This window comes from Peromyscus maniculatus, chromosome 1 (genome assembly GCF_049852395.1).
Source record: "Peromyscus maniculatus bairdii isolate BWxNUB_F1_BW_parent chromosome 1, HU_Pman_BW_mat_3.1, whole genome shotgun sequence".
Taxonomy (NCBI): domain Eukaryota; kingdom Metazoa; phylum Chordata; class Mammalia; order Rodentia; family Cricetidae; genus Peromyscus; species Peromyscus maniculatus.
The window spans coordinates 119,585,167-119,597,355 of record NC_134852.1 but is presented as its reverse complement, the minus strand read 5'-3'; the positions used below and the strand labels follow the sequence as shown (position 1 = coordinate 119,597,355).

Sequence of the window (12,189 nt, the reverse complement as noted above, 5' to 3'; positions counted from 1 at the left end):
GGGTACCTATACTCCAGGTGCACAAGTCCACACATAGACACACAATTTTAAAATTTGGGGCAGAGTGACTCGTTGGTTAAGAGCATTTGCTGCTCTTAAAGAGGACCCAGGTTTGCTTCTAGCACTCATATGGCAGCCGACAACCATCTTCTGGCCTCCGTGGGTACCGGGCATGCACACGGTACGTATGCCAAGTACTCATACACACGGAAATAATCTTAAAAGGCAAACTGGGTATTGTGGTTCATGTCTGTAAATCCCAAGATTTGGGAAGCCGAGGCAGGATGATTATTCCAAGTGTAAGGCCAGCCTAGGTTTGTACTAGGCCGGTCTGCTACTACAGTGTGAGATCCTGTCTCATCTTAAAAATCAAAACAGAAACAAAACAAAAATCCTTGAAATTACAGTCAGCCTATAAGATTGAAGATTTTTCTCCTAGAGGAAGTTAAGGAAAATGAGGTAAACACTTGAAAAGAGGTTAAAAAGAGTGGCTGAGAAAGCCTTAACAGAAGGAGGCTGAGCACAGGCTGCAGGTGAGAATGTCTAACAGCGCCCGCTCCCCTCCCGAGAGCTCCTGCAGGTCCTGAGAGCTCCTGCAGGGAAGCAGCATTTGGAAGACATCTGCTGTGAGGGCCACAGGAGCTGGTGGTCCTGCACTGGAACTTCCTGCCAGGGGCCTGCTGAACGGCTTAGGACACCTATCACAAAAGGGGCAGGGTGTGCCCACCTGCTGTCTTCTCACAAAGCCTACAGTTGTACATGGGGAACATTGGGTTTTTTTCTTTTTAATACCAATAAAATGAATTCTTTTTAGTTCCAAATCTCTCCCTTTATTATCATAATTAACACTTATTTGGAAAGCCAGTAGTAAGAGCTGTTCAGACAGCACCGTTACATTATTGTTTTCAGGCACACAAGGATGGGGGACTTCTATAATCAATCGCAAGGTAAAATGAGCTCTGAAAGAGACAGACTCCAGTTCACAAAGGTTGCCCCCTGACAGCCAGCATTAAAAGTAGCATCAATCTATCATTATTAAGACAATTAATAGGTGATTTTTATTCTTCTTGCTACTTAAAAAAGAGCGAAATGATGGCAGTGATGGTCAACTTCATACGGGGAAGACCAAGTCCACACTTTGCCCCGAGTCAACTTCGACCACATGAGTCTTCTTGGTTAGAGGGCTTGAGCCCACAGTGACAGAATAGGTCCCAGGATACACTTCTATGTAGAGGTCCTTAGAGATGTCCTCAGCCTGAAAGGAAAAGAGGCAAGGTGGTTTAAAGACTGATCTCTGCCACTGTGTGCCAGAGGTGGGGAGGAATGTATAGATATGGGGTCTTGCCTTCAAGGCTCAGCTTGGTCACATGGTGGCACTGTTGTTTTGGTGATTCTCAGCCTTAATGCTTGATGCCCTCTTTCTAAATCTGTGAGAATACCTACCCACAAGCAAGCATGTCAAAACTTGTAAATGAGAAAGTGTTATAGAAACAAATTATAAAAAGAACACCTGCCAGGTGTGGTTACTCACATGTTTAATCCCAGCTTTCTGGAGGCAGAGGCAGCCAGATCTCTGTGAGTTTGAGGCCAGCCTGGTCTACATAAGAGAGTTCCAGGACTGGCAGGGCTACATAGAAAGAGAAAGACCCTGATATGAAAAAAAACCCACATGCACGCACACAAAGGAAACCCCTAGGTGGAGTAGGAGTTAGGCAGAGGGAAAGGCTGCTTGGGAATCAGAAGTAGAAAATGGCACTTAGGACTGGCAAGGTCTTTCAATCATGCTTTGCCAGACTCCCTTCGGAAAGATGAGGCACCGTTTCTCTCCTAAGCTAATAATATGAATGGACGCCCTCTGTCACTGAAGCGCTTACTGGAAGGTGGGCTCTTTTATGTTGCAAAGCCCGGAAAGCTGGAGTTGATGGGACAGTGCTCAGAGCTGAACTGAGTAGAAACAATCCTCCAAGGCTAGACTTCATACCTGGCTGGGAAGTGGCTCAGGGCAGGTGTATTTGCAGGGGATGGGCCTTAGCTCACACGGCAAAAAGGCAAAGTCACAAACCAGGAGAGAGCAGGTAAGAGCCAAAGTGCATCTGGGCTGAGCTGGGCACAGCAGCACACACCTTTATTCCCAGCACTTGGGAGGAAGAGGCAGGCGAGGATCTCTGTGAGTTTAAGGCCAGCTTGGTCTACCCAGTGAGTTTTAGGATGGCCAGGGCTACATAAAGAAACCCTATCTCAAAGGAAAAAAAATGTATCTGGGTAGCTACTTCATGTCTGCTCAATGCTTGGAAAGAACCATGGGCAGAGTTGTCATTTCTTACACCACACAAGGGAGACTAATGAAACTACTGGCCAGAAAATTCTATGGCAGGAATAAGTGATATTTGTACTTCCATGAAATTTCATCCCACGTTACCTTGATGACAGACTTGAGGTCAACATTTTCAACAGCTACTTTATGTTATCATTTTTCCACTTCTGAAAAATTAAAGGTCCAACACCCTTTAACTGATGTGAGGAGGTGGTAATGACACTGCTGTTTATCAGAGGATGACTGTGTAATATACAGGGGCCTCAGAATCCTAGCCAAGGACATGCTCCATTCATCTCCATACACGGCAGCACTGAGGTTAGTGCCTATTTGTGTGTGTGTGTGTGTGGGGGGGGGGGGACTGGAGAGATGGCTCAGCAGTTAGGAGCACTTGCTTGCTGCTCTTGTAGAGGATGCAGGTATGGATCCCAGAACCTAGGCAATGGTGATGGCTCACCAAAGCCTGCAAATCCAGTTCTAGGGGACCTGACAATCTCTTCTAGCCTCTGAGGGTACCAAACATGCATGTGGTATACATACATGCAAGTACACACACATACACATAAAATAAACCTAAAAAAAATCTATCTTCACATTGGAACTCCAGGCCAATCAGAATTACCAAAAGCAGCACTAATGAAGATATCCACAGCTGACAGCTTGCATCTGTACTAGAAGCAAAATTTTTTAGTTGCTAATAACTCTAGAATATCTGAATCCTGGTTAGTAACAAACTTTATACAAACAAAAAGTGATTTATTGCAGCAACATGTCTAAGTTCCTTCCTCGAATTCCAGCTCTTCCAAGTCCCAAACAAACTCCCTAGGCTCAAAGACTACTTACTTACTCCTTGGTCCTGAAAGTGAAAACACCCATATCTATTTCTTTTTTTTCCTCCATAGAAACATTTCAAATGTTTTGGAACCCAGTATCACCACATGTACACATTCTGGAATTTCAGCAATGGCTGCATTTTACAAGCAGAGGGTCAGACCCCCCTGCTGCTTCAACAGATGGTGGAATTCTAGCAGGAGCCAATGCCAGCCCAGCTGAGCCTAGGAAGGGAGCTGTGAATACTTAACATTCTTTCCAACCACAACTATGAGCTGAGGCACACAGAGCATCCCTTAAGCCTCCAGTGAAGGAAAACACTAAGAAAACAGAATTTTGCACTGAACTAAAATCTTGTGGACCTTCAAGTAAACCTCTTAATTTGAAGACACTGTAGAGCTCCATACAAATGAAGCCCAATTGGTAACAAGTCAGCCAGCTTACAGAAGGGTAGTGAAGCCCAGCACACATGAAGTTCTGTACTCACAGGCCAGGATGCCTCTTGAGAATGCTCTGATGTTTGGTAGATAATTCCTGGACCAACAGATGTCTCTTCTCTGCTGCTTCTCTGTCAAGATAAATATCGATTATGACCTGAGCTTTGACCTTCTGAAAGCAGAGACATTTTCTCTTATCTTATTAGGATTATTTCCTATGCCTTTTTCTCATCTGTCACCTGTTATTAATGATCTGTTTGGTACATTTAGAGCTATTTTTAGAGATGTGTTTTCCATTGTTACTTTTTCCTTATGTGAACTATGGAGTCTGGCAAACTTGAGTTTAAATCCCATGTCTTGTTACTCACTAGCAGGATTCACTTAACTCAGAGCCTTGGTCTCCTGGATGGAAGGGAAGATTGAAATGCTAAAGTCATGACACCCAAAAGACTTTCATAAACACAGTTTTCTTCTCTGCTTCTCCTAGGAATGGTATTAGCAGGGAACATGGATAAAGCTTTAGAGGTACCATTTTTGTACATCACAGGAAAGAGGAATGTTGCTCTTTGGAGAGATCAGGCCAGGGTGGAGAGGGGATTTCAGGACTACTCAAAGGGTTCTCGCAGCCTGTACTGAGTCCACTCACATCCCCATGCTCACTCCTGCCACTTGACCCCTTTACTCTACTACCCTAAGATGACTCATAGACCAGAGAAGTCAGGGACTTAATTCTGGACTTAAGTCTGTCAGTTTTGAGAATAATTAAAGGAGTTTAAGAAAACTCAAAACCAAAAAGCCTACTTCTGTTGAACAAACAGAACCTTTGGCTTTTGCACAACACATATTTTTTTGTCCTTAAGTTTTACTGAACAATGTAATGCTTTAAATTATGTACAACTTGGATAAAAATAGCTACAATACAATCTAGTATTAGAATCTATTAGTTACAGAGCCCATTAGAAAAAAATAAAATAGAACCCACTACAATTCAACACATAGTTGGGATTTTGTTCTGTCCAAAGTACCCTAATTCAAGTTTTCAATGTACAGAATTTTTTTTTTGTTTGTTTTTTTGTTTTTTTGTTTTTTTTTTTTGTTTTTCGAGACAGGGTTTCTCTGTGTAGCTTTGCGCCTGTCCTGGGTCTCACTCTGTAGACCAGGCTGGCCTTAAACTCACAGAGATCCGCCTGCCTCTGCCTCCTGAGTGCTAGGATTAAAGGCATGTGCTACCACCACCCGGCCAATGTACAGAATTTCTGAGGGGCTTTCTTTTTTGAGAGAGCACCTCATGTATCACTGGCTTGCCTTGCAGCCAAGGATGACCCTGAACTTTAGATCCTAGTGTCTCCACCTCTGGAGTGCTGGGATCACAGAACGTGCAACCTTGCCCCATTTCTGTGGTGTTGGGGTGTGACGCCAGGGCTTTGTACACGCACTCTATCGACAGAGCTCCATCTCTGGGAAACTTCAAACGTGGCCAGTCCAGACAAGTCAATCAGCAGGCTGAGTGTGGAGGAGCACAGGGAGCTGCAGCAGCTCTGGGTGGTTCTAGGTGCAGGCTCAGAAACACAGCAGCAGGTGCCACTAAGTCACATGACAGCAAAACTGAAAACACTAGCCCCTATACACAAGCTTACAAGTGACAATCACAACCTGACCTCAAATCAAACAGCTCAAGAAAGAACTCGAGAATTTCTGCTAGAGACATTGTCCAATATGGTAGCCATCAGACATATGTGGTTATTCAAACAACAAAATTAAAATTCAGTTCCTCAGTCTAGCTATCTAAAACTCAAGTGATAAAATTTATGTAGGGCTGGGATAGAGCTCGGCTGTAAAATGCTTGGCTGGCACGCACCTAAACCCTGGGTTCCACCCTCAGTGCTGTATAAGAGGAAAAAAGGTCCCTGTGTTGCTAGTGGCTGCCATATTGGCCATATGAGAGGACAAAGGACATTTCAGTAACAAGGTGGACAAATACCAATGCTGAGTCAGAGATATCCAAAAGGAGGAATATTTACAAGATGGCTAAACTATAAAGACATCTGTAGAACAGGGCAGGAGAATGTTTCTGCCAAGATGAGGAACATTCACAAATCAAAAGGCAGGAGGTGCTTAATAACTTGATAAGAAAAAAACAAACAAAAAACAAAGCAAAAACCAAGGGTTCTGAATCAGGTTGGCTGGGTTATCATGGCATGGGTGAGCCTGCTCTATGTAAGACTGGATCTGTACATGAGATATTACCTACTGTGGGATTACTAAGAGACCTATATAAAATGGCATGTAAGAAGGCTTTATTAAAATGCCTATCATATAGAAATTGAACAATAAATAAATACTGTCATGACCACAACTCCAAATTTCTCAACAAATTGCTCTAAGTGTGGCATCTTTGGTGGATTGCTAAAAAGTGATTATACTTAGAGACTTTGCCACGGTCTTCACACCAGGCCTCAGGACCGCTGGCACGTTTTTCCCCTCATATTCTCCGGGCTGAACACTGGTCGTCTTCACCTCCAATGAGTTTGTAATCTTTAAGCTTGACAGAGCTCTGAATCCTCCACTTGCTGTGCCTACTCAGGCTATCCTGCCCATCCTAAGCCTTGGGGTCACAGTTCTCATCCTCAGCGAGCACCTCCTCCACTCTACCTGGCTCACCAGCGGATTCAGATGCCTTTTCCTCTGGGATCTGTGCCTGCATTCAGCTCCACACTGTCTCCTTCTTTAACCACCAAGTTTTGTCTATTCTGAACTGAACTGTTCACTCTCAGCTGCATGTCTTCCTCAGAAGTGAGTTCTGATTTCCCCTCCCGCACACTATTGCCTTTTCTTGGTCTTCCCTGCTTCCATTTTAGAGAATCATTCTTCTTACTAGAAATAACAACCACTGGAGTCCCAGTGCCGTTCAGAGCCAGCGGCTTTGGAGAGCCATGGTTAGTCTGGAAGTCTGTGTAAGCCTTTACCAGATCACAGACTTTTAAGAATTGAGCAGTAGCCAGGATCTGTTCTGTAGTTTTCTCACTGGCCTGTAGATAACCTGTATAGATAAATTCCAGCAGAATACCAAAAGTGTCTGCAATCATGCCTTCCAACATATAAATAGACTGGCCAATCTCACCCTCTTCCACAAACATCATTGAGAAATACTCGCTACTGGCAGCAAGTAAAGCTTTGTGGGCTCAGAAATGCACATTCTCCACAATTAAAGTAATATCACAGAGAAAGCCTCTCTCTCTCTGGTCCTCAAGGCTAGCCAGGACAGTGTGACTGTGAGTGTCTGAGTGAACAACAAGCTACCCAGAAGGCTCTGCTGTTGTCTCTGCCATTTTCTTCAGACTCTGAAGAGGCTTAAATCTGTAGAGGCCGCCCAGCGGGGCCCTGCCTAGGCCACCTCCCCAGCCTCCTAGAGGGCACCCAGCTGGCAGGGCACGTCGCCACTCCCTGACCTTCCTGCCACTGCGCGCTGGCTCTCAGCTAGCCTCCTTCGCCATGACTGCCAACCCAAAAGCTGTACAACACATATTAAAAGATATTAATCTTTAATATCATATACTAAATATATTAACACATATTAAAAGATAGAGTGTGAGCCGGGCTGTGGTGGCACACACCTCTGATCCCAGCACTCAGGAGGCAGAGGCAGGAGGATCTCTGTGAGTTCAAGGCCAGCCTGATCTACAGAGTGAGTTCCGAGACAGTCAAGGCTACACAGAGAAACCCTGTCTCAAACAAAACAAAAAACAAAACAAAACAAAACAAAACAAAACAAAACAAAACAAGACAAAACACCCCCAAACCAACCAAACAAGACAGAGTGTGTGATAAGGGACTGCTAGCTCTTATCTTTATAAAAACCAAGGTAGTCTTAGCCACCCTACAGGCCGAAGAAGGATCACTTGAGACCAGTTCAAGATCAGAGTAGGCAACACAGCAAGACCCTGTCTGAAAAATGAAAAATATTTAAGCAGACAACCCCCACCCACATTTCCTTTTTAAAAATTACCAAAGACATAGCAGTATCACTATCTCAGTAAGATATAACTATTAAAAATCTCTTTTCTGGGGGCTGGAAAGATAGTTCAGTAGCTAAGGGCAGAGGACTCAGGTTTGGTTCCCAGTGCTCACACTGGGTGGCTCACAACCCCTTGTTAACTTCAGCTCCAGTGGACCAACACCCTCTTCTACACTTGCTGGGCACCTGCATTTATGTGCACATACCCATACACAGACACACATATATAGTTAAAAATAACATCTTTTGTTGTTTTTGAGACAGTCAGTATAGGCCTGGTTGCCCTGAAATTCTCTGTGTAGAGCAGGCTGACTTCAAACTCAAGAGAGAGAGCTACCCACCTCTGCCTCCCAAGTGGTGGGATTAAAGGTCTGTGCTGCTACATGTGGCTTAAGACACAAACCTCTTTTGTATTCCCAGATGTATATGTAAATATGTGGTTCTTAAGGCTGCCCAAGAACCTCACAGCCCAGGATCACAGGTTCAGTTGAAGATCCTAGAGTGAAATAATCTTAAGTTTCACACAAACTTCTATTTCTGTAAGTTCTTGGAGATTATGAAGTCACACATGTCTGCTGAGCTCTAGAATGCTGAGTCACAGAGGTATCTGATGACAAAAAAATCCCACAGGGACTTACAAATCTCTGTCTCAACCTTGAGAGGCTACAGGCATGGCCTGGAACAATGGAGAGCTGTACCTGTTCTCGATCATGTCCTATGTCCGAGTACATGTACATTTCTGGAGGCTTCCTTCTGTGATAACGGTAGACGTGGGTTGCCCCTCCTTCCTCTGGCATAGATGAGTAGTATTTCTAGAGAAATAATGTGAAAGAACATTTAATTATTCTGGCCAAATTTTCAGAAATATTCTCCGATACTTGTGCACAGTAAGGTTATGGAAGGAAGCATGAGAAAAAAGGTCAATTACCTGTCCTTTCCACAGGCCTAGGCCTGAGATGCTAAGACAAGGAAATTGCATTTGGCATGGTTTTGCTGCCACCTGCTGCCTCTGTAGGGCAAGAACTCTGATGAAGTAAATAAAGGTAGGCAGGATCATGTTCTCTGCTAGGTAAAGGTTTTCACATCTTCACTTCCATGTCAAATACACTCACCCTTTCATTTCCTCCCTGACAGAGTCAGATCAACCATTCTGGGTTTACTTCCAGGTACTCAGACAAGGAAGAGGGAAGAATGGAGGGATTTCCTTGAGTTGAAGGCTACAAAACATAAACCTAAAAGCCATGCAGCCTTTTGTCCCAGGGTTCTACACAGGGGAATAATGGAAGGAGGGAGATCTCTAGTTTAAGAATAATCCAAAAGACCAGAAAAGTCACATTTTTCTTGTTTAGTTCCTTCCTCCTCTTCCAAGTTAACCTTAGATTTGCCCTTGACTATGAGTAATGAAGATGTCACAAGTTTGTTTGGAACATACTGTAGGGACAGTTTCAAAGGAATGTGACAAGAGGCTGGGGAGAGAACTCAGGACACGGACCTATGACATTTTAAGGCCACTTTAAAATTGTAGAGCCAAACCCAGAACACTTTTCTAAATCTTCAAAAGACCAAGAAGTTATGAAGCACCAGTCTGTAATGGGATTGAAGAGGAACATAGCTGAAAACCTACATAAAGAACACCAGTTTGCTAAGCCTCAAAGACAACTATTATTTGACTGAACCATGAACCAAGTGTTTAAGTTAATCATTTTATAGTGGAGCTGAAGTTACAGATCACTCTAATGCCTCCTTAGGACAATTAAGAACATTAGCCGGGCGGTGGTGGCGCACACCTTTAATCCCAGCACTCGGGAGGCAGAGCCAGGCGGATCTTTGTGAGTTCGAGGCCAGCCTGGGCTACCAAGTGAGTTCCAGGAAAGGCGCAAAGCTACACAGAGAAACCCTGTCTCGAAAAACAAAAACAAACAAACAAACAAACAAACAAACAAACAAAAAAAGGTCTCTGAACCATAGCTCCTTGGATGAAATCCTATTGTAATCTAAAGAATGTTTGTAAAAGATGGGGGTTGGGTATGTCAGTGAATGTCTATAATCCCTATACTCAGAAAGTAGAAGCAAGGAGATCAAGAGTTCAGGGTTAGGTAAGTAGCAAGTCTGAGGCCAGCCTGGGCTACTTGAGATCTTATCTCCAACAAAACTGAAAGACTGGCAGTTTGGGGATCTTAACATCTGAAGCCTGAAAGCACAGCAAAACCAATCCTTTTCTCTCTCGCTTATACACCAGTACCCTTAAATCCAGGGCACTTACATGTAAAGCCCGGTGTGATTCCGAGAAAACAGCCTGTGTTTTCCTTCAGTGTTGGCTGGTCTGCCTTTAACATCCATCCCCTCAACCTCAGTGTATGGGTGTCAGAACCTAAAATCTGTTTCCTCATTTCAATGACTACATCTTGCATGGTGTTGTCATAATTTACTCTTCATCTCTCAGTGGAAATCAAAGAAGTCAATAATTAAGCTTGGGGCTTCAGAAATCTGAACTTGACCACGGGAAGCTAAAGAACAGAAGGAGGGGAGCTTCATGTCCAGAAGTGCACTCCTAACTTCTCTCTGCTCTGGTCACATGTCTTAGGTGAGTCTTAAGAGCGGCCAACTGGCTAGCTCAAATTTACAGAACATGGTTTGATCTTTGGGAAGCAGATCTGCCATTAAAAAGAGCCAATTGGTTGATCTTTGGGAAGCAGAAACTGCACACCTGCACCTGTTTCACATGGCCATCTCTGTCACCAACACCTGTTTGCAAACCTATTGGGACATTCACCATGAACTGGAAACAAACACTGAAGGTTAAGAGCTAACATACAGGCTTCCAGTTTTTGTTTCAAAAGGAACATTTTGAACACAAAACAACTCAGGAGTGACCCTGAGGATTTTAACTTAATTTCAAAGGGAAAAGGAAACATCTTCAAATTAGACTAACTGTGGAATTCAGGAAATAAGCACCATATTCTTCCCTTACACAACTGAAAACTCAATGTGGGCAAAGACCTTTTCTGGTTTGTTTACTGCTGTATCTTCAACTACAGTTAGGATGAATAAATATTTGTTGAATGAATTCTAACTTGTGTTTACCACCTGGTTTAATAGATTATAATCTGCTCATGAAGGCCTGTAAGTCCTTGGATGGAGGAGTACTGATTGTTCCTAAGCACAGATCAGGAGCACAGTGTGAGTTCGCACCAACTTACCCCACACTGACTTGAAGTATAGTCCATGAATTCAGCCATTGTTCTGAAGGAAGCACTAAGGGTTGGGCGCCGTTCTTCTCTCTACGTGAATAAAGGGCAAGCCACAGATGAAACCTACAAGTCTCTACTGGAAAAGGACAGCCTTTTGAGGGATAGCCTCTTTCACTTTTAGGATAGCTTCTACAAGCTGAAATTGGGAAGAAGGATCTTGCTGAGAAAGAATTCTAACTCAGTAAACTAGACATGCAATTTATCCAGGAACTAAAATAATAGGTTAGCTGGCCTTACTAACTATCAAGTAGTAGAAAAAAAGCTGTTATTGTTTAGGGTTTTTGAGACAGGGTCACATGTACACTAGGCTGGCCTTGAACCTGATCCTCCTGCCCCGATCTCCCAAGTTCTGACACCACACTAAGAATTGTACTTACTTATTTAGACAAGGTCTCACTATGTAACCCTAGCTGGCCTGAACTTGCTATGTACACCAGGCTAACCTCGAACTCAGAGATCTACTTCTGAGTCCTGGGTGCTAAGATTAAAGGCGTGCACCACCACACTCCGCAAGAAATTATATTTTAAAAGTAGACAAACAGAATACTATTTTATTCTGAGTAACTATTAATAACGAGTAACTATTCTTTTGTTACTCATAAAGAATTGGTCACACTGCGCCGGTGTACAATCCCTTTAAAACTAGTACTTGAGGTGTAGGCAGGAGTTCAAGGCCAGTCTGGGCTACTTGAGACCCCTGTCAAATAATAAAAGGTGTCAAAAGAAGTTTCCAAAGGACTTTTCCACTCTTTGCCCAGATACTTTGCCTCTTTCGGCCATGGAGGTTCCCTCTGGCCCAGTGGGAGGCCGAGAATGACTGGGCAGTCCCCCAGCTCGCGCCCTCACCTCTCCTAGGAGGCGCTGGGGACCGGGGACCGACCATCGTTCCTGGTAGGGGTCCTGGCGGTAAAGGACCCCCACGCTGCCTTTGGATCGCTCCGGAGAATGCCAGTTCACTGCCCTTCTCTTGGCGCGCTCCAGCACTTCCCTCCCCAGCCGAGCCGAGCGCTGCAGTGAGCGCCGGTCCACCCCGTTCAGCATCGCGGCCGCCAGACAGTACTCCATGTTTCTTCCCTGGGCACACACACAGACACGGCGCGTCAGCCGCACCCAGGCCCGGATCCAGGAGGAAGCTTCCCCCGCAACCCCAGCTCTCCCTCCGCCCGCATCGCGCACTCCAAGTTGGGGACTGGAAGACAGGACCCCCAGTCCCTTACACTTCCGCCTCCAGGACCCTGGGTGCGGCCCCTCATCCGACCTGCTGCTCCGGGCGCATGCGCGCCGCGCTCTCCCGAACGCGCCTGCGTTCCCGCGGCCGCCCTTTCGCGCCAGTTGCCGGGC

At 44.7% G+C, this 12,189-nt stretch overlaps 1 protein-coding gene and 1 pseudogene across 3 annotated transcripts; both read right to left on the bottom strand.

Moving 5' to 3' along the window:
* Nucleotides 1-804: 804 nt before the first annotated feature.
* Akip1 (A-kinase interacting protein 1) lies at nt 805-12,173 on the bottom strand. 3 transcript variants are annotated; one of them, XM_042281719.2, is made up of 6 exons: nt 12,066-12,173; nt 11,695-11,922; nt 10,798-10,878; nt 8,296-8,409; nt 3,633-3,713; nt 805-1,255 (listed from the first exon to the last, which is right to left on the bottom strand). In XM_042281719.2, exons 1-6 carry the CDS (start codon nt 12,099-12,101, stop codon nt 1,112-1,114), a joined length of 684 nt encoding a protein of 227 aa, XP_042137653.1. In that variant the 5' UTR covers nt 12,102-12,173; the 3' UTR covers nt 805-1,111. The 3 variants fall into 3 exon arrangements, with proteins under 3 accessions (XP_042137653.1, XP_076419591.1, XP_076419587.1); XM_076563476.1 differs by lacking the exon at nt 8,296-8,409; XM_076563472.1 differs by lacking the exon at nt 10,798-10,878.
* On the bottom strand, nt 5,828-7,010 carry LOC143271608 (zinc finger and BTB domain-containing protein 24 pseudogene; annotated as a pseudogene).
* Nucleotides 12,174-12,189: the final 16 nt, after the last annotated feature.